Here is a 21,957-nt window from a genome sequence, read left to right as displayed (position 1 = left end):
CTGGCCACCAGAGGCCATGGAATTTGCTCCCTTCTCACTCTGAGTTTTCTGAAGCCTGCATGTGAGAGGGTGGTGATTACAATTTAGGGCTCTGGTAAGCCCAGAAGAACTTTCCCTGGTGGCTCAGACAGTAAAGAGTCTGCCCACCGTGTGGGAGACCCAGGTTCAATCCCTGGCTCAGGAAGATCCCCTGGAGAAGGAAATGGCAACCCACTCCAGGATTCTTGCCTGGAAAATCCCACGGACAGAGGAGTCTGGTGGGCTACAATCCATGGGGTCAAAAAGAGTTGGACGTGACTGAGCAACTTCACTTCACAAGCCCAGAAGACTCAGGAGTATTCAGTGACTGACAAAGTAAGAGGTCTGCAAAGGGTCAACAGGGAAGATGAAGCACTGCCTGAAAACAATATCTAATCAGATTTAATAAGACAAATCCATCCACAAAGCTCCAGAGAAAGAAACAGGTTCAGGGATCTGTAACTAAGCAATACTGATCCCGAGTTTCTCATTACATATAATTTTCGTGTTTACGGTTCAGAATGACTTAATTTTATGTATGCAACAGAACGAGAGGTAATTACTTGCTTAGGCAGTCTAGTGTGATAAGTTATGAGATAGGGCCTTTACAGGACAATACTGCTTGAGCTTTTGTGAAGTTTGTATTACCTTTGTAACCATGAAAACAAAGATACGACTTTTAAAGGAAAGTTAAAATACAGCTTGCAATATTAAGAAAACTATCTTACAAATGTGTATGGAATTATTTTTCTTTCCACCCCCCTGCCCTCTTTCCTAATACAGGTGGCTTCGTCATAAAATAGAGACCATGAGTCTACCATTCAGAGCTTTTCTATAAATAGAGATGCAAGTTGAGAAGTAAACAAGCAGGTCCATTAAGGAATGGGGGCAGGAAGTATAAGCTTGAGCACAAGGCCTTGGGTTTCATTTGGGTCCTTGTTCTACTGCCTTCTATTGGGGTGACATTGGACAAAGTTACTAGAAGTTTATTTGTCTCAGTTTCCTTACTTATAAAATTATCCATAAAAAATGGGAATAATAATACTGCCCACCACATAGGGTCGTCATGAAGATCAGATGATTAAATACAGTAACATGCTTAGAATAGAGACTGGTACACAGTTTAAGTGTTCAATACACGTTGGCTTCCCCAGGGGCTCAGTGGTAAAGAATCCATCTGCCAATGCAGGAGATGCTGGTTCTATCCCTCAGTCAGGAAGATCCCCTAGACAGGGACATGGCAAGCCACTCCAGTATATTTTGCCTGGTAAATCCCATGAGCAGAGGAGCCTGGCGGGCTACAGTCCGTGGCACGGCAAAGAGTCGGAAATGAGTTAGCAACTAAACAACAACATCGTCGTTCAAAAGAATTTGAATTTTGCCTTTCTAAAAGATATACCTAAGACTTCTATTGAGGGAATTCCCTGGTGATCCAGTGGTTGGGACCCAGCGCTTTCACTGTTGGGGCCCAGCTCGATCCCTGGTCAGAAACTAAGATCCCACAAGCCCCTCTCTCCCCCAAAAGACTTCTACTGTGTAACTATATTTCTTATTGAATTCAAAAATAAGAAAAATAATTTTACACTCAACATATACAGCAATACATTTTTAATAACAATATAGATTTGTGTATAAATCCAGCACTGGGTAGGGCGTTTAAAGTGAAGCCAGATCTCCTTGTGTAGATAAATGAAATACAATTTTAAGGTCCAGAAACGTTTGAGATAAAGCAGACACTTTCAGCTCACATCTACACATTCTAATATGCTGCTGTCATCATAGTGTCCTTAGAGTGAAAGGAAGAGAGGATGGAGAAAGGTAAAAGCTAGGAGGTGGAGGTGCTCAGGACAGGGGAAAGCCAAGGGGAAAGGAAGAAAAGTCCCTGTCACTAGGTGGCCTTATCCTTTCAAGCCCTGGTGAACACACCTGGCCAGCTCTGGGAGGTGTCAGAGCAGCCTAGAAGCAAGATGGGAGTCAGGAGGGAATCATTCCTGCTCTGAATGGGAGTTTGCAAAGAGCACAGAATAGTGGGGGAGTCAGGCAAGGGACATGGTGAATTTCCTAGGCCCGCGGCACTTTTGCCTTGGTGGGGGCCTCCTCTTTCATAAGAATAAACATTTTTCTTTTTTAAAAAAATCACCTTTTACATCTGCATTGGTATCAAGGTTAATATCTTAATACTTAAAATCTTATTTTTTAATTCTGACTTTATAAGAAGGGAAACATTTTTGTGTTCCCATAAAAATACTATGGGCCCTATGCAGAGTGGACACCGTTTGAAATAGAACCTTGGAAAAATAAGAGTTATTTCAGATCAAGAGAAGCAACAAAGCCGACGTCATTATTCTGGGCCTTAGTTTGCTCAACAAAACAGATTTCCCCAAACCTTAGAAATCAACCATCCGTAGAGCTTCCTCTGCAGGCAGAAGATGGAAACACACCAGTTCCCCAGGCCAGTTCAGTTCATCTGCTCAATCATGTTCGACTCTTTGCAATTCCATGGACTGCAGCATGCCAGGCTTCCCTGTCCCAACTCCCCATCACCAACTCCTGGAGCCTACTCAAACTCAGCACTGCCTCTCACCCACAATTCCTTCAATAGAATACAAGAAAGATTAAACTCTGTTTGAAAGTGCAAGTAGCTCAGTTGTGCCCAGCTCTTTGAAACCCCATGGACTGTAGCCCGCCAGACTTCTCTGTCCATGAAATTCTCCAGGCCAGAATACTGGAGTGGGTAGGTGTTCCCTTCTCCAGGGGATCTTCCCGGCCCAGGGATTGAACCAAGGTCTTCCTCATTATAGGCGGATTTTTTTAACCATCTGAGCCACCAGGGAACCCAATGCTATTGCCATTTCTGCTACAAATGTGACCGACTCAAGAATGAATGACAGTAACTCAGCAAAAACCAAAGTCAAAATATAAAGTACAACCTCGGCCTTTCACAAAAAAAAATCTAGAAAAAGTTGAAGAGCCCACTGTTCAGTTCAGTTCAATCGCTCAGTCGTGTCTGACTCTTTGCGACCCCATGAATCACAGCACGCCAGGCCTCCCTGTCCATCACCAACTCCCGGAATTCACTCAAACTCACGTCCATTGAGTCGGTGATGCCATCCAGCCATCTCATCCTCTGTCATCCCCTTCTCCTCCTGCCCCCAATCCCTCCCAGCATCAGAGTCTTTTCCAATGAGTCAACTCTTCGCATGAGGTGGCCAAAGTACTGGAGTTTCAGCTTCAGCATCATTCCTTCCAAAGAAATCCCAGGGCTGATCTCCTTCAGAATGGACTGGTTGGATCTCCTTGCAGTCCAAGGGACTCTCAAGAGTCTTCTCCAACACCACAGTTCAAAAGCATCAATTCTTCGGCGCTCAGCCTTCTTCACAATCCAACTCTCACATCCATACATGACCACAGGAAAAACCATAGCCTTGACTAGACGGACCTTTGTTGGCAAAGTAATGTCTCTGCTTTTGAATATGCTATCTAGGTTGGTCATAACTTTCCTTCCAAGGAGTAAGCGTCTTTTAATTTCATGGCTGCAGTCACCATCTGCAGTGATTTGCCCACTGTTAGGGAAACTAAATAGTCTTTAGATTTCAGAGACAAAGCAGGGAAGGCTTCTGACCTTGCTTCTAACCTACCTGGACACTACCTTGACTCTGAGTGCAAGATTTCATAGATAAGCCCCATACATAAGATAGGGGACCTACCTTCCCTGGAGGGGATTAGGCCAACCAAGCCCCAGGCTTAACAAAATTCCAAGTTTTACAGGACAAAACAAACAGCCTTAACATGAAATCAGAGCTGCAATTTGCTCACAGATTGATGATGATATCAGTTTATGTTCTGGGATTATAAGCAGGAGCCTTGAACTGTGAAATTAAAAAGAAATTTAATGAAATTAAGACACTTGCTCCTTGGAAGAAAAGCTATGACAAACCTAGACAGCATATTAAAAAGCAGAGACAATGCCAACAAAGGTCTGAATAGTCAAAGATATGTTTTTTCCAGTAGTCACGTATGGATCTGAGAGTTGGACCATAAAGAAGGCTGAGCACTGAAGAATTGATGCCTTGAAACTGTGGTGTTGGAGAATATTCTTGAGAGTCCCATGGACAGCAAGGAGATCAAACCAGTCAATCCTAAAGAAAATCAGCCTTGAATATTCATTGGAAAGACTGATGCTAAAGCTCCAATATCTTGGCCACCTGATACAAACAGTCAGTTCATTGGAAAAGACCCTGATGCTGGGAAAGATTGAAGGCAGGAGGAGAAGGGGACCACAGAGGATGAGATGCTTGGATAGCATCACTGACTTGATGGACAGGAGTTTGAGCAAGCTCTAGGAGATGGTGAAGAACAGGGAAGACTGGCAGTTTGCAGTCCATGCGGTTGCAAAGAGCCAGATATGAGTGAGCAACTGAACGACTACTGAACTGTAATTTTTCACCCACAGAGCAGACTCACTTCCTGGGACATTTTCCCAGTTGGGACTCCAGATGAGCTGCGTCATGGGACTTCCCAGTGCTAAGTCTGGATGTTGGTCAAAACCCAATTTGATGATGTATCCTCTGCTGTTTCTATTTCTTTTTTAATGTTAGTATATTGAAAGTAAGCTGGATAATTCTCTAATAAATATTGGTATTATTTGTTTGTATATAACGAGTGGCTTGTTAACAAATCCTTTGAACCTGAGAAGGGAAAACTTTCTGTGAAACACCACAGGCTCTATCTACCAAAGCCAGCAAGAGCCTCTCCTCTTAGTAGAAATATAGGGAGTTTTTTGGGACTAGTGATCCTAAATCAACTCAGAGAGTTAGGTTTCATTTGAACCCACAGACTCTGAGTATAGGCCTGCTATTTATATCCTCATCAAAGTTGAGGCTTCCTTGCTACTTCCAGAGTTTTAGGCAAAGTCTAATTGTGATCATACCTTGGTTGCTTGATTTTGACAAAAGGGTCCTGTTGACTCCCTGGTAGCCTAACTTTTGTCAGCTACAAATTGGCACTTGCCAAGAGCATTGTTAGCCACCAAACAAAAGCATTTGCCACGTGCCTCTGCAGAGATTGAACCCCCTGGTGCTACAGCTGTTGAACTTCAACACTCCCTGAGGGAATTCAGGGTGGAGGGAGGCACTCTGTGCTCCAGGGAATCTGGTGGGACAGGTCTTTAGACAGTTGGACATTTTCAGGAACTGATTTCATGATTCTAATACTTGCATCTCCTCATATCTAGAAAGGCGCTAAAAGCATTAAATCTCTTCATGGTGACATCAGAGCCTCCTGACCAGCAGTAAAGTGAAAGTCAAAGTCGCTCAGTTGTGTCCGGCTCTTTGCGACCCCCTGGACTCTCTAGGCCAAAATACTGGAGTGGGTAGCCTTTCCCTTCTCCAGGGGATCTTCCCAACCCAGAGATCGAACCCAGGTCTCCTGCACTGCAGGAGGATTCTTTACCAGCTGAGCCACAAGGGAAGCCCGACTAGCAGAAAACCTTTTGTAAAATGAGCACTTAATTGTATTGAACTCCCTCCTTCACCAAAATCTTATATACTGACCTCCCCCCTCTGCCTCTTTGGAGCAGTCTCTTAGAGCTGAGGTGCTGCCTCCCGGGCTGCAGTCCTCATTTTGCCCCAAATAAAACTAGAAACTCTCAAATTGTGCATCTTTTTAGTGGACATTTTAATCTCACTAGTTGTCTGACCCAGGTCAGCTAGCATGGATTTTAACACTGAGCTGAATTTAAGGTAGCAACTGTACCGAGCCTTATACCTTCTCCCACAACAAACCTATGGGGCAGGTTATCATTCCATCCCGCAAAGCAGCGGACCCAGGGTAAAGGACTTGTGGAAGGTCACACGGCTTGTCAACAAGAGATTCTGAGTTTGATCCAAGTCTGTTCCTCTCCAAAGGCGCTTATATCAAGGGCATCCCTGCTCCCAGTTAACGCAGAAATAGACAAGCATCCAGGCAGCAGAACGCTGGGCCACACTGCACCCCCTCCGAGAACACTTGCCCCAGATTCTAAATGCACAGGAGCTACGACAGTGAAGCATGCTGCTCACGTCCTAAGAAACTGGGGCTGACATCGGCACATCCATGGACCAAGCACTAATTCCAGCGGCGGGGAAAGCTGGTTGCGGGATTGGTGGTGAGAGGGAGCGGCGGAGGGGCTAAGGAATAGTTACAAAGCTGACGCGGGTCCGCAGGCGCCGCTACCAGCGATCCTTCCCCGGTCGCGCAGGAAGCCAAGCCTGCTGGCGCCCTCGGTCAAACAAGGTCTAAAGTTCGCGGCTGTGCGGCGCTAAGGGCGCTGCTCCGCGTCCCCGCCGCCCGGCGCGCCCCCGCCGCAGCCTGGGTCCTGGGTGCGCACGCTCGCTCGCCTGCTTCCTGCCGCCACCGCCAGGGCCATGGCGACCTGCCTGCGCCTGCGGAGCTGCGCGGCTCCGCACCTCCGGCGGGCACCTCCCAGCCGGATCTGCCGCCCCCGTGCCGACTGCCCGGTGGCCCCGATCCGCGGCTACGCCCGAGGCCCGGCGGGCCTCTCCTCGGCCCTGCTGCACACCGACGGCTTCGTGGGCGGCCTCTGGGTCTCGGCAGCCGCCACCTTCCCGGTGCACGACCCGGCCAGCGGCGCCGAGCTGGGCTTGGTGGCCGACTGCGGGGTGCCCGAGGCCCGCGCCGCCGTGCGCGCTGCCTACGAGGCTTTCTGCAGCTGGAGGGGGGTCTCGGCCAAGGTGAGTGCGCGCAGGATCCAGGGGCGATAGGGGCTTTGTACCCTAGTGAAACCAGCTGTGTCACCTCTCCCCTCCCCAGTGCTCCAGGATACACCTTGTGGAAAGACAACAAAGAAGTTTGGTGCGGGCGTTAGGGAGCATGGCCCGGCTCTCGAGCCTCATAAAAGGTCGGGTAGAGGAGGAAAGGTTTCCCTGGTGGCTCAGATGTTAAAGCGTCTGCCTGCAATGCGGGAGCCACAGGTTCGATCCCTGGGTCGGGAAGATCCCCTGGAGAAGGAAATGGCAACCCACTCCAGTATCCTTGCCGGGAGAATCCCATGGACGGAGGAGCTTGGTAGGCAGCAGTCCGCGGGGGTTGCAAAGAGTCGGACACGACTGAGCTACTTCACTTTCACTGTCAGGGGAGCAGAACACGAACCTGCAATTACAAGCGAACAGACCGCTGGGGGAGGGTGGTTGGTTTCGGGAAAGGTGAGAGCACGTATGATTTCAGAGCATCTGAAGTACCTGCCTGGCTGCAGGAAGACCACGCAGGAGGCTAACAGGGTGGTTTACACGGAGGCTGGTAGTGAGTGCTCGGGCCAAGTCATGAACTGGGGAGTGAAGAGAACTGGGGGAAAAAATCGGGGGCTTTGGGCAAGGGAAGAGACAAGCCCAGAACCACCCTCCAGGTTTGGGGCCTGAATAGGGAGATATATCCATTAACTGACATAGGCAGAAGTAGAGAATTGGGGGTGGGGGGTGTCAGAGGGGGAGAGACTGTGGGGGATGTTGAGGCAGGGAGATTTCCTTTCTCCTTCATTTAGTTTATGACAGGTAGTCAGCCCAGAGGTCATTTTCTACCCTGCCCTTCAGCATTCTTCGTCTGAAGAAGACAGTCCAGCAATGAGGTCCAAGTACCAAGGGAATCTAACACTGATTCATCCATCAGACATTTTCTGAGCACCTGTTATGCTCCGCACTGTGGGAGGTTCTGGGATACAGCAGTTCCACAAAAGAAACATTCCTGCCCTCACGGAGTTCACTTGGAGGGGAGGGGAGGGAGGAGATTTAAGCTGTGACAAATAGCATAGCTAAACAAGTCACTGCTCCTGTCCCCTGGGTCCTGGTGCACACAAGATGTGCTTGCTCCTTGGAAGAAAAGCTATGACAAACCTAAACAGTATAAAAAAGCAGAGATGTCACTTTGCCAACAAAGGTCCCTGTAGTCAAAGCTGTGGTTTTTCCAGTAGTCATGTGCAGGTACCAGAGCTGGAGCGTAAAGAAGGCTGAGTGCCGAGCAACTGTTGCTTTCGAATTGTGGTGCTGGAGAAGACTCTTGAGTCCTGTGGACAGCAAGGAGATCAAACCAGTCAATCCTAAAGGAAATCAATGCTGAATATTCTTTGGAAGGACTGATGCTGAAGCTCCAATACTTTGGCCACCTGATGCAAAGAATTGACTCATTGGAAAAGACCTTGATGCTGGGAAAGATTGAAGGCAGGAGGAGAAGGGGACAACAGAGAATGAGATGGTTGGATGGTATCACCAACTCAGTGGACATAAGTTTGATCAAACTCCGGGAGATGGTGAAGGACAGGGAAGTCTGGCGTGCTGCAGTCCATGGGGTCACAAAGAGTCAGACTTAGTGACTGAACAACAAACAAATAAGTATGTTAGAAGTAATGAATGCTATGAGACAAAGTAGAGAAGGCTAACAGAATCAGAGGCCAGAGAAAAGGGGCAAAATGTAAAGTAAATAGTGTGGGCAACTGTATTAATTTGCTAGGGCCGCCATAACAGAGTATCACAGACTCAGTGACTTCAATAGGAATTTCTTGTCTCAGGGTTCTGGAAGCTACAAGCCTGCTCTCAAGACATGAGGGCAGGGCTGGTTTGTCCTGAGGCCCCTCTCACCCGGGCTTGTGGGTGGCCATCTTCCCCATTGTCACATGCTCCTCCCTCTGAACTTGTCAGTGTCCAAATCTCTTCTTGAGAATACACTAGTTATACTGGGTTAGGATCCACTCTTATGACCTCATTTAATCTTAATGACCTCTTTCCAGAACCTATATCCAAATGCAGTCACATTCAGAGGTACTGGGGAGTTACGTGAATTTGGGGGGAACTGAATTCAGGCTGTAACCTCAGGGTAGGTCTCATTGAGGACATGAGAAGCAAAGACCAAAGGGGGTGAGAGAATTCAGCTGGAGCAAATACCGAGTCAGGAGAGTGCCTGACACACGTGTAGATCAGCAAGAGCCCTTGTGCTGAGGAGACTGACGCAGAATTAGGAGGAGAGGGCTGGATGGAGTGGGGTGTGTAGCCATTCTAAGGACTAAGTGGGGTCTTACTCTAAGTGAGGCGGGGCTTCATTTCAGGGTTTTCAGAGAGATCTAACTTGCCTGCGGAAAGGATGCTCTGGCTACAGTGCTGAGAATAGATTGTAGTGGGGGCAATGGTGGAAGTCCAGGGACCGATAGGAGGTGGTGATTTACATGGGAGATGCTGGTGGCCGGCACTAGAGTTAGTGGTGGGGGCGGTGAGGAGTGTTCTGATAAAGGATATGTTTTGAAGGTGGAAGACAGCTGGTTTCCCCAACAGACTGTTACAGGAGAGAGAGAGAGATGAAAGACAAGACTGAGGGAGGGGGAGGAAGGTGAAAGACAGGACTGAAGGATGACTCCAAGGCTTTCAGCCAGAGCCACTGGAGGGAGAAGGAAAAACCACACACTGGGATGGGGAAGGGGCGAGAGGAGCATGGGGCAAGAAACTGGAGCTCAGTTTTGGCCCCACTGAGTCTGAGATGTCTGTTAGATGCGAAGTGAGGGTGTAAGGGGGACGTTGAGAGGAGTGGAACTGGAGAGATAACGCACAGGAGTGCTAACAGCTGTGGGAGACACGAGCTTGCAGGAAGCGTGTGCATCGAGGTGAGCCCTGGGCCCTCTGAAGTCCTTTGGGAGCTCCCCCCGACCCCCACCGGGGCCTGCAGCCTCAGCCTGCCCCGCTGGGGTGTTTCAGGGGCTCAGGAGCAATTCCAGGTTCAGTCAGACGGTTCTCTGGGGCCTTTCAGGGAACCCTTCCCGAGAGGACCTCGGAGCGACTTACTAAGGAAGTAGTGGGGTCAGCTTCCCACCTCTGCCGTCTGGATGGCGGGGTGCAAGCACAGCTTGTAAGGCAGCTCTCTTGTCCCCCCACCTCCGGCTATTTTCCACTCTCCTCTCTAGGCCCGTTCACGTCCCGGGTTCCTCACGGGTAGTGGCTCCTATATTACTTCTGCCAGGGAGCCCGTCGGCCCGCACAGCCTGCCGTCACTCTCGCTTCTCTGAGCCCGTGGCGTGGCCCCCACCTCCTTCCCCACCTTGTGCACCCCTGGAGGGGCTGAGATAAGAGAAGGGAGCTGACGCTTGCTGACCGCCTTCTCACCTGGCGCATTCGCTTCCTCTGGCCGTTGGGACGAATCATCCCCAGCCTGAGGGATTTAACACGACGCAGCAACAACGCAAATACCGCCCTGGAGGTCCGAAGTCCAAGAGGGGTTTGCAGGGCTACATTTCCTGGAGAAGCTCTGGGGTTTCCTGGGCTTTTCCAGCAGCAGCAGCAGCAGAGCCCTCCCTGGGGCTTCCCTTATAGCTCAGTTGGTAAAGAATCTGGCTGCAATGTGGGAGACCCAGGTTTGATCCCTGGGTCGGGAAGATCCCCTGGCGAACCCGAACATGACTTAGCGACTAAACCACCACCACCCCCTCCAGAGGCCTCCCTGAGTTGGTGGTCTGTGGCTCTGCACCACACCAACCTCTGCTTCTGGAATCACCCCACCTGCCCCACCTCCGACCCTCCCCCTCCCTTTGGTAGCCCTCCTAGTGATTATATGGAGCCCACCTAGAAAACTCAGGCTCTGCTCTCACCTGACCTTAATCACGTGGGCAGAATCCCTTTTGCCTTGTGAAGTAATACATGTAGTCACAGGTTCTAGGGATTAGGAGGGGAATGCTCTCAAGGGCCACTCTTGTGCCCTCCACAGCTGAGCACAGTTCTTGGAGCTTCTCGTCCTTTCAGTGGCTGGCTTCCTTGGTGGCTCAGATGGTAAAGAATCCGCCTGCTATGCAGGAGACCTGGGTTCGACCTCTGGATTGGGAAGATCCCCTGGAGAAGGGCATGGCAACCCACTCCAGTATTGCGGCCTGGAGAACTCCACAGACAGAGGCTACAGTCCATGGGGTCACCAGGGTCCAACTAGACTTAGCAACTACACCACCACCACCACTCTACAGAGAGGGTGAAATGACTGTAGTAATATTAAGAGCTGTCGATACCTCTTCTCTGGGGGTTTGAGATTCAGAAGATTCAACAACACCCTTGAGAGCTAAGATAACAAAGCATGTTAGCTTATCCAAAATAGGGAGGGGAAAGAACCCAGAGAGACAGTTGGCGGTGTTTCCACAGTCTCAGGCTCTCGGCTCATGAGAGGTATGAGAAAATAATTTAAATCTTACACCTACTAAATGGATTAGAATGACAGAATGACAAACCAGGTTTGCTCGTTGCTATTGGCAACCTCTCAGGCAGGTAGGAATAAACCACAGAGTCTCCTTTGCTTCATGTACACCTGTTAGATGCATGAGGCCAGAGCTCTGGGGACACCTTCCTTCAGGGCACCTCTGTGGTCTGCTTGACCTGGGTTCTCTGGGCTCTCTCTTTTGAATATAAATGAATTCTTTTTTTAAAAAAATATTTAAGAAATCATTTCTTCTACAATATACTTAATCTAGTTTATTCGTCCATCCTTTTATTTTTGAAAATTTTTTTAAATTGTGGTAAAATGCACATAATGTAAAATTTACCATTTTAGCTCTTTGCAAGTGTACAGTTCGCTGGCATTAAGTACATCCACAGGGTTGTGCCTGGCCTCTCTTCTGAAGTGTGCAAAACCCTTTCCTAAGCGTCACAGACCCCACACCCTCCACCCCAGTCTATGGGACAACTTGCCAGGGAGTCATTAAAATAAAGACCTGGCCATTTGTCAGCGGTCACTGAGCAAAGGTGTGGGAGCTCTCAGGGGTCTGTGGGGGGCTCCATTCGGGGCTCCTGAGCGGTGCCCGAGGTCTACACAGCTCGCCTGTGTCCTGTGGCAAGAACCTGCTCAAGAAATTTGCTTCGAAAACCAAGTAATGTTCCCAAGTGGGGGGTCCTGCAAAGGGTGGGGGCTCCACCTGGGCATTAGCCAGGTGCCCAAGCCCGCAGCCAAGTCTGTAAGCGCAGTCTCCGCTTGTGAAAGCCCACCCGTCACCGTTACCGTTTGCGGTTTTTCCACCCAGCCTTTTTTCTGTACTTGTATACAGTTGTGATGGTTTTAAGTCTGCTAAAAGCAAAGTGAACTTTTAAAGCAAAGTGATGTTTACATTCCACCGTGGGTCCGAGGTTCCAAATCCTCGGATTCAACCAACCTTGGACTGAAAATGTTCTGCAAAAATTCCATGAAGTTCTAAAAACACAAAACTTGAATTTGCCTTGCTGGCAATTGTTTTCGTAGCATTTACATTGTATTACGTATGGAGGAAGTTTTGGTATGAAGGTCCTTCCTTGGGCTCTCACTTGACCCACAAGCCATCCCAGTTGGAGTTCTTGATGAAGAGCACCACCAGGAGAACCCGAAGGAAGACCGGGGCACCTGAAGGCGCTGAACATTCTCCTCTACAAAGCGCTCACAGGCTTACTATGCACCCCGGAAGTGAGCCAGCAGCTGTGCAACCTGAACGCGGAGCTCTGCAAGGTCTCTCTGGCTTCAGGCTTCTCTGCCTGCCGCGTCTTCTGGAGGGCGACCCTCTCTGAGGCCCAGAACGCACACCGGAGGCCATCCTGCAGAGGAGCGCTGCGCACATGGGGCATCTTCTGATGTCCCAGCAGACCCCGAGGAACGTACCGCCCAGAGTGTGTGTTCAGGACAAAAAATACGTAGCTATGGTGGAGATTGATCGGCTACTGGCAATTGCTGATTTTGGACCCCGGGATGACAAGACTTTGCACACAAAGTGATTTCAGCGACCCCGAGGCCCTGGACACTGCTTCGCCAAGTGATACCCAGGGCCCTGCGGCACACTCGAATCTGAGTGGGATTGACCACTAGGCACTCAACAAGCAGATCCTGGAGTATAAGAGGAGAGAGAAAGGGCACGGGACCGTGGGCCCCCTGTGGCCAGAGCACATGGCTGAGCTCAGGAAGCAGACGAGGAAGAGGAAGGCCAGACCCTGTGTAGATGATGACCTCTCTCCCAAGAACTACCTGCAGGGCGGGGAGGGGGCCGCCTGAGGAGCGTGCCCCGGGCTCCAAGTGGGGCTCCAAGAAGCAGAGCAGGAACTGAGGTGGAGAGAAAGGATCAGAAGGGAGTGGATCGTGACCCAGCTCCGGGTGCCTGCGCACTGCTGGTGCCACTAGCGCCCTCCTGCAGCTGCAGGTGGTGTCTGCATCCTTTGTGCTGTGTTGCAGGAGAGGTGGCAAGGCCTGCGGGAAGGGTGTAAAACCCTTAGTGGAAAAAAATGTAAAAATAAAGAACTATACTTGAGGACACTGAAATAAGCCAGTCACAAAAGGACAGAGGCTGTATGATTCTACCTGTATCAAGTTCCTAGGGTAGTTAGATTCATAGAGACAGAAAGTATTAATAGAATGATGGTTGTCAAGGCTGGGAGGAATGGAGAGACAGGTCCAGACTCTCAGTTTTGCGAGATGAAAAGGTGGTGATGGAGGGTGGTGATGGCCACAAGACCATGTGAAGTGTTGTACTTAATGCCACTGAACTGTGTACTGAAAAGTGATTGAGATGGTAAATGCTGTGTTCCGTGTATGTTACTGCAAAAAGTAAGGAACTATACCTTTGTGTGGTGAAATTCATTATTCGCATTTACTGTAAATAGTAACAGTCGTTCCACAAAACTTTTTTTCGATTTTACAATTTATGACTCAGCACACCCAATCTTTTGATATTACTCACTGAAGAAAGGTCTGTACCCCTGGAACAAATACAATATTGCATGTTAGTTATACCTCAATTTTTAAAAACAGGTCAATATATGTTTCCCCAAGAATGAGACTGCACAGCAAATATTTTAGGAAACTGAAGACTATTTAATAGTCTCTCTTACACTTGGCATTTTACTATTTTGTATTTCTTTTTCAGGAGAGGAGTTCTTTACTTCGCAAGTGGTATGACTTAATGATACAAAATAAGGATGACCTTGCCAAGATAATTACAGCTGAAAGTGTAAGTTCGGGACCTAACTTAGTACTTGAAGAAACTGTCCAAGAGTTCTTAGAAGAAAGCTTGGAGGAGTCTCTAACTTCAGTGCTGTTAGGTAGCTAAAGAAAATGTGAATTCTAAAAAAAAAAGAAAGAAAATGTGAATTCTGTACTTCATGATCAGATATCAGTTATTATTTTCGGCACAAATTTTTCTGATTAAATCAGGCACACATATTTGCTAAATCAAAATTTCTATGTTGTAACTTACTCTTTAATAATATGCAAGAAATCGATTTTGAGTGGACTATGTGAATACTGCTTTTCCACCATTCTAGGTTTTTTTTTTTCCCCCACATGACTGCTTTGATTTTTTATGTTGTTTTTGTACATTTGCAAAGGTACCAGCTTTTTGGTCACTCTGATAAATTACTTTCCACTGTTCACAACATTTAGAAATATCAGAAGGAAAAAAAATTTGAAGAGGCCATTCTAGGCACCTCCTCCTGATTGTAAACCTGTTAAGGAGACAAATGACAACTGTGGCTCAAGGTGACCTGGCAGGCTTCCTTCCATCACCATTTGTGATTCTGCTTTCAAAGACTCACACTGAGGCTAGAAATTTCTCCACCGCCCAGTGGGTTTTGTAATGGGAGACTTTGTACTCTGCTTGCAGCTTTGAAGAATTGAGACACACAGAATTGCGCTTTTGTTATTAGAAGGTAATGAGTGGCTCGACTGAGGCAGCCGTCTTGCTCTTGCCGTGTGCTGGTGTTGGAGGACCCTCCCTGCTTCAGATTTACCAACAGCATGAATCAAGAAAAGGTAGCCAAACTTCAGGCTCAGGTCCGGATAGGGGGCAAGGGTACAGCTCGCAGAAAGAAGAAGGTGGTACGTAGAACAGCTACAAGCTGATGACAAAAAACTTCAGAGTTCTCTAAAAAAACTGGCTGTGAATAATATAGCTGGTATTGAAGAGGTGAACATGATTAAAGATGATGGGACAGTTATTCATTTCAACAATCCTAAAGTCCAAGCTTCCCTTTCTGCCAACACCTTTGCAATTACCGGCCACGCAGAAGCCAAACCAATCACAGAAATGCTTCCTGGAATATTAAGTCAGCTTGGTGCTGACAGCTTAACAAGTCTTAGGAAGTTAGCTGAACAGTTCCCTCGGCAAGTGCTGGATAGCAAAACCCCAAAACCAGAAGACATTGATGAGGAGAAGGATGATGTTCCAGATCTCATAGAAAATTTTGATGAGGCATCAAAGAATGAAGCTAACTAAGATCTTTTCTGATTTTTGGAAGCTGGCATGGACTAGATTTAACAAATCAGCTATGTGGTTCCAAAGTTTTACAGACACAGAGAACATCAACTGTTACTAGTTCAGTAATATAAATATTTTGTATATTGATAATGCTGTTTGTTCAGCATTTTTTGGTCATTAATTTTGCATTTTGCACTTCCTCCCAGGATCTATTCTTTTGGACAAAATACGAAGTGTTGGTGCAGTTTGAGGGTCTTTTGGGTTTTAATTCTTGTTTTTTTTTTGTTTTTTGTTGGGGTATTTTAGGTGTGTGTATGTGTGTGTGTGGGTATGTATGTATACAGTGGAGAGCAAATTGGAAACCAGTTTTATTTATCCTCCTCCTTACCCCAGTAGAAATATAGCAAATCTTTACATTTGTTAAAAAAAAAAAAAAAAGAAGAAGAAGGTAATGAGTGTGTCCTCTTCTGATTTAATTTAGGGAAAGCCACTGAAGGAGGCACAGGGAGAAATTCTCTATTCTGCCAACTTCCTGGAGTGGTTTTCAGAGGAAGCCCGCCGTGTTTATGGAGACATTATCTCCACCCCAGCAAAAGAAAGGCGGGCTCTGGTCCTCAAGCAGCCCGTCGGTGTGGCCGCAGTCATCACCCCGGTATGTGGCAGGATCAGCGAGATCTGGGGGAGGCTGAATGGGGCTGGAGCAGCTGGGCTCATCCTGTTCTCTCTGCCACCTGTTCCTGGCTTCCTGATGCTGCTCCTGGAGGCGGGGGCGTGTTTCCTGGTCGTCTGTGATAATGAGAGGTGTGGTGGTGGCCAGTGTTTCCTAACGCCTGCAGGAGGGGGATGACCCACAGGAGGACCCTGGGGGCTTCTCTGTCTTGGCATTAAAGGCTTCTTGGCGTTGTCTATGCTATGCTAAGTCACTTCAGTCGTGTCCGACTCTGTGCGACCCCATAGACGGCAGCCCACCAGGCTCCCCCGTCCCTGGGATTCTCCAGGCAAGAACACTGAAGTGGGCTGCCATTTCCTTCTCCAATGCATGAAAGTGAAAAATGAAAGTGAAGTCGCTCAGTCGTGTCTGACTCTTAGCGACCCCATGGATTGCAGCCTAACAGGCTCCTCCGTCCATGGTATTTTCCAAGCAAGAGTACTGGAGTGGGGTGCCAACGATCTTCTGGTGTTTATCATTTTTAAAAAAAGACTTAAGATGTGACACTTTCAAAGTATTTTTGTGCCCTCCAGCAGGCACTGGGCCACATTCTGAAAGTTAAAAGGCTGAGAAATAAGATACTGCATCTGCCTGGATAGGACTGCAGTATCCTTGTGGGGCAACCAGCTTTCTCTACATGAGTTGCTTCTCTTGGGTCCATCTTCGGCTAGTTACCATATTAACTTCTCTACGGTGTCTGCCAGCTGGTCTCAAGACTGCTAGTCTTTCCCTGCTCACTACAGTCACAGAAACATTCCCCTCGCTGTCTAGACTGACTAGGCTTGACCCAGAACTCAGTCTCCACTAGCTGTGTGACCTTGAGGAGGTTTCTTAACTGCTCTTGCTGTCTCCAAACCTGCAAATGAGAAAAATACCAACCTCATTGGGTTGTGATGAGGGTTTAATTGTAATAGTATAAAAGTACTTACAACAGTGGGCTTCCCTGGTGGCTCAGAGGTTAAAGCGTCTGCCTCCAATGCGGGAGACCTGGGTTCGATCCCTGGGTCGGGAAGATCCCCTGGAGAAGGAAATGGCAACCCACTCCAGTATTCTTGCCTGGAGAATCCCATGGACGGAGGAGCCTGGTGGGCTACAGTCCATGGGGTCGCAAAGAGTCGGACACGACTGAACGACTTGACCTCACCTCACGTACAACAGTGCCTAGGTCAGAATAAGCACTATACATGGTTTTGTTGAAACAAAATATTACTATAAATATCCACAGAGAGCTATCTATGAATATCTAGAGAGGGAAGTAATATATCATATACCATCTTCAAAATCACCTTTGCTACTCTTTTTCCCCAGAGGGTCACCAAACTACAGCCCTCAGGCCTGTTTGTAAATAAAGTTTCACTGGGACAGAGCCACTCCCATCTGTATACATGTTGTCTAGTTGTGACAGAAACTGGACATCCCACAAAACCTAAACTATTTACTACCCAGCCCTTTACAGGGAGAGTTGGCTGTCACCCAGTGTAGATAATTTTATAGTGTTTTAAACCCTGAAGGTGTTTTTGTCTCTGTGAGCCCTTGTCTCCACAGTCCCTGGAGCCAGCAGGTGCCAGGTGTTCTGAGCTCCCGTGTGTAAGAACACCTCTGCCAGGCAGAACTTGCAGGCTGGTGTCTCGACCCGCCTGCCTTTGGACCAGCCCTTCCTCTCACTCGCCTCCTCTCTTCTGATCCAGTGGAATTTCCCCAGTGCCATGATCACACGGAAGGTGGGGGCCGCCCTGGCAGCCGGCTGCACTGTGGTGGTGAAACCTGCCGAGGACACGCCCTTCTCCGCCCTGGCCTTAGCTGAGGTGAGCCGCTGCACTGGGTCCAAAAAAGGACGTTATCTATCTGGGACACAAAGAAGCATTGTCGAAGCCTCTTCCCTTGCCTGCATCTCTTGTTTGGTGGTGCTATGATTTAATTCACTAGTCATTATTTTAAGTCAGATGTTCCTCTTTTTAGAAAAAGTAATGGGAATTTTCTGACATCTGTAGGTTATTGTTTAGGCTACCCTAGCAATGATATCTTGGAGAAGGCAATGGCAACCCACTCCAGTACTCTTGCCTGGAAAATCCCATGGATGGAGGAGCCTGGTGGGCTACAGTCCATGGGGTCATGAAGAGTCGGACACGACTGAGCGACTTCACTTTCACTTTTCACTTTCATGCATTGGAGAAGGAAATGGCAACCCACTTCAGTGTTCTTGCCTGGAGAATCCCAGGGACGGGGAAGCCTGGTGGGCTGTCGTCTATGGGGTCGCACAGAGTCAGACATGACTGAAGCGACTTAGCAGCAGCAGCAATGTGACTAAAAGCTGGGCATTTCTCACGTTGAGGGCACCTCTTATTAACCACTCCCTTCTCCAACTCAATCTGCGTTCAGTCAGATCTTGTTCTTCTGTTTAAAACCCTCTAATGGCTTCTCATGTCACCAGAGTAGGATTGATCCAGACTTCCTGCAGTGGCCTCTACTTGTTAAAATTTTGAATATCTGATGAGTTCCTTCTATTGGGCAGATTCCCCTCCATCCTTTTCTTTCCAGTATAGTCTGTCTTTTGAGGAAGCTGGACATCTGACCGGTAGAGCTCCCCATCAACCAGGCTTTGCAGACAGCACATCAGGGACCACGTTCTTCTGTCGCCTGTGCTTTCCAAACTGGCAGGTGTATCCGCACACCTCATCAGACTCGGGTTCGATCCCATCTTGCGTCCTTTTGTCAGAGGGGGAATAAGGTCTGGGTGTCTGTTTTCACGTCTGCACTCACTGCTGTACGATGCTGCTCGGTCTGTTAATTCATTAGGAGTTGCCCAAATGGTAATATTTGAATTCTTTCCTTTTTCATTCATTTATTCACCAGACCACTTCTATAAATCAAAGCTTCCCATCAACTCTGTGGTTACCCGGCGGCGAATTTACAGAGGAAAGGCAGTATATTTGATTCTTTTTATTTCCCAGTTTTTCAAATAAATGAATCTATTCCTGTCATCTGCCAAAGGTTCCCAATTAGTTTGTTTTTTTAAGGAGCATTATGTGCCAATAGATTTTAATGTGCTGGTATTTGATGAGTTTCACTTTCTTGTGGTTATTATCCTTGATGAAGCTCCCACTGCTCCCACTTTGGCCGATGGCAGCCTCTTGGAGTTGGCTCTTTTATCTTCTAACATAACTCTAACAGTTTTTCAGACCTTCTTTGCTATCTAGTATGACAAAATGTTTTAGACTTATCGTACATATTTCTTGTCCCAGACCTGGGATTAACCATTTCTGCAGAAAGCCTTTATTTCCTCTGGTAAGAAATGATATTTTAAGGCTACATTTAGGGCACCAGGGATGGTCATTGCTACTGGCTGGTCACTGTTTCTAGGCCTTATTAGTGGCACAGCTGGGAAATATACATACATGTGTGTACACACACATGCATATGATAAAATACTGCTTAAAACTCATGCAGAAACTTGCAATATATTAATACCACATTGTCGCTCAGTCGTGTCTGACTCTCTGCAACCCCATGGAGTGCTGCCCGCCAGGCTCCTCTGTCCATGTGATTTTCTCAGCAAGAAATGCACTGGAGTGCATTGCCATTTCCTTCTCTCGATCTTCCTGACCCAGGGATCAAAGCCAGGTCTCCTCCATTGCAGGCAGACTCTTTACCATCTGAGCTACCAGAGAAGCCTTAATACCACATTAGCACTAGTAAGAATCTTATTTCGGTTCTAAATGTATTCTGTCCCCAAAGTTAGCCTATGGGTTTTTGTTTTTTGGGTTTTTTTTGCCATTACTTTCTGGGTTAAAACATTTATTTCTCTTTTCTGTTTTTCCAGTTTGATCATTTGCTGCCACATGTTTGCTGTTTCTCTTTATAGCTTGCAAACCAGGCTGGAATTCCCCCAGGTGTGTACAACGTGATTCCTTGCTCTCAAAAGAAGGCCAAGGAAGTAGGGGAAGCACTTTGTACAGATCCTCTCGTATCTAAAATTTCCTTTACTGGCTCAACAGCCACTGGAAAGGTATGTGACTTAAGTCTCAAAGGAAACAAGTGTCATTCTAATAACTTCTCTTTATACAGTATCAAAAATACTACTTCATCTCAGTCACCATTTGGAGGAGGGTTTCCAGCAGAGTGTTAGAAGCTCTGTCCCATATTGTAATGTCTGATCATCTTTCAGAAATATTTGGATGGTGTTCCTCATTGTGACATGATCTAGGTTCCTGTTTGACAAAACTGAAGGTTTAAGAGTAGACAAGGTTCCCATTATTTGTTGCATGTGAAGTAGCTGAAAGTTGTCCATCATATATTCCCATAACACTCAAGTGTGTGTTTCTTTCATAATCTAGAATTAAAGAAATGGATGCCTTAGAACAAAAATGTGTTTAGTATAAAGGTACTTACAGAAACAGAAAGGTCTTTTTTTTTTTCTAGCTTTCTTCTCCCTTATATGTTGAAAAGTTCTTCCCCCAAAACCTCATTTGTATGCCTATGACTGCATTTTTATTTATCCTTTTAAATATTTAAAACAGGAAAAAGGCAGACTAGAACAAAAGTTCCTAATTATGGTGTTTCTCACCAGATAGTACACATTTTTCCTGCTAGTATTTATATACATACATGCATATGCTCATATTAGAGAAGTACATAAACGTATCAGATTAAAATAATAAAAATCTAATCTGAAAGTTTTGGTTAAACTGGTCATTTTTTGGACACCATGAGAAGCAGGAGAAAATAAACCAATTTTAGTAACTCCCAGCCGTAACCATGATTGTTATGCTGCAAACTCATACTTGGGAAGCCTGCCACTCATTCATTCATTTCAGAAGCGTGAATTTTTAGATCCATAAAGTGCTACCACCCTGATCCAGGGATCTTGCAGACAAACTTATTCTCAGTGGGTTTCAAAGTCGTTAGAGAAAAAGAGGCCTGGGAGAAGAAAGGTTATAAACCTTTGCCACTGAAGCAAGAGAAGTACCCAGATACTGGGCAAAGACCAGCCACTCACTGCTTAACCTTACTTTGCTCAGCAAACTGTCCCCAACGGACAGACCCCTAGGAAAATGCTGACCGCGTTCCTGCCAAGTTCAACTGTCCTTTTAAGTTATTTACATGGGACAGTGCTTCGCTTCAAGTGGTTTAAAGGGAAGAGTGATAGAAATCACTGATAAGTAGCCATTCTCCATACCAATAGCCTCTTCTGAGCTGGTCTTTGCAGAGAATCAGTGGCTCAGCTCTGGATCTTGGCACATAGAATCTTGCCTCTAACTGAACCCCCGTCGGTCAGCCTCTTCTGGAGATGCGGCCCTGCCCTTACCCCTCCTGGGGAGACCGCCCCTCCCGGGGCCTGTGGAGGGGACAGAGTACTCATCTGCTCCCCACAGAGAATTCAGCCATGAATGGACATTTGACCTGAGGAAAACAGATTCAGAGGCTGGCCAGTGACCAAGGGCCGGTGTCTCATAGAAAGGTAAGCTGGGCAGTCATGCTCCCTTTCTAAGGCTTTGGAGGCTGAAGTCCCGAGAAGTTCATCAGGGGGAATGGGAGCAGAAAAGAGTCCTTAGGACGTAGCAGGATTGTAGGCAGCAAGGGCCATGCAGCCAGAGTCGGGTTCAAGCTCTCATCATGGGTGCTGAGTGGGAAGAAGACTCAGTCAGAGGACACAGGTGGAGGCAAGCAACCCAAGAGCAAGCCGAGTCGGAAAAACCAATGGCCTGGCAAAGAGCATTTCTTTAAAGTTCAAAAAAAAAAAAAAAAAAAAAAGCTATCTTGAGTCCAATAAAGAAATAGGTTTACTCACACCAGTCAGAATGGTCATCATTAAAAAGTCTACAAACAATAAATGCTGGAGAAGGTATGGAGAAAAGGGAATCTTCCTACACTGTTGGTGGGAATGAAAACTGGTACAGCTACTATGGAAAACAGTATGCAGGTTCCTTAAAAAACTAAAAAATAGAGCTGCCATATGATTTAGCAATGCCACTCCTGGGCATTCATCGAGACCAAACTATAATTTGAAAAGATA

General features: G+C 47.2%; 2 protein-coding genes and 1 pseudogene across 2 annotated transcripts in view; 2 read left to right on the top strand and 1 right to left on the bottom strand.

The window, feature by feature from the left end:
- GPLD1 (glycosylphosphatidylinositol specific phospholipase D1) overlaps positions 1-6,132 on the bottom strand; it is a 59,265-nt gene extending 53,133 nt beyond the window's left edge. Inside the window, exon 1 of the mRNA XM_027525184.1 lies at positions 5,802-6,132. The gene's annotated coding sequence lies outside the window, so the exon portion shown is untranslated. The remainder of the gene's footprint in view (positions 1-5,801) is intronic.
- A 97-nt stretch (positions 6,133-6,229) lies between these two features.
- Positions 6,230-21,957, top strand: part of ALDH5A1 (aldehyde dehydrogenase 5 family member A1) — a 28,046-nt gene continuing 12,318 nt past the window's right edge. Inside the window, exons 1-5 of the mRNA XM_027525186.1 lie at positions 6,230-6,749; positions 13,907-13,990; positions 15,717-15,887; positions 17,633-17,749; positions 19,807-19,950. Of these exons, the coding sequence (XP_027380987.1) occupies positions 6,423-6,749; positions 13,907-13,990; positions 15,717-15,887; positions 17,633-17,749; positions 19,807-19,950 (843 nt within the window). The 5' untranslated portion in view covers positions 6,230-6,422. The remainder of the gene's footprint in view (positions 6,750-13,906; positions 13,991-15,716; positions 15,888-17,632; positions 17,750-19,806; positions 19,951-21,957) is intronic.
- On the top strand, positions 14,552-15,673 carry LOC113882018 (annotated as a pseudogene).

The sequence above is a fragment of the Bos indicus x Bos taurus genome, chromosome 23, assembly GCF_003369695.1.
Source record: "Bos indicus x Bos taurus breed Angus x Brahman F1 hybrid chromosome 23, Bos_hybrid_MaternalHap_v2.0, whole genome shotgun sequence".
NCBI classification, from domain to species: Eukaryota; Metazoa; Chordata; class Mammalia; order Artiodactyla; family Bovidae; genus Bos; species Bos indicus x Bos taurus.
The sequence above is the reverse complement of the archived record's forward strand: the minus strand, read 5'-3'. Positions and strand labels throughout refer to the sequence as shown.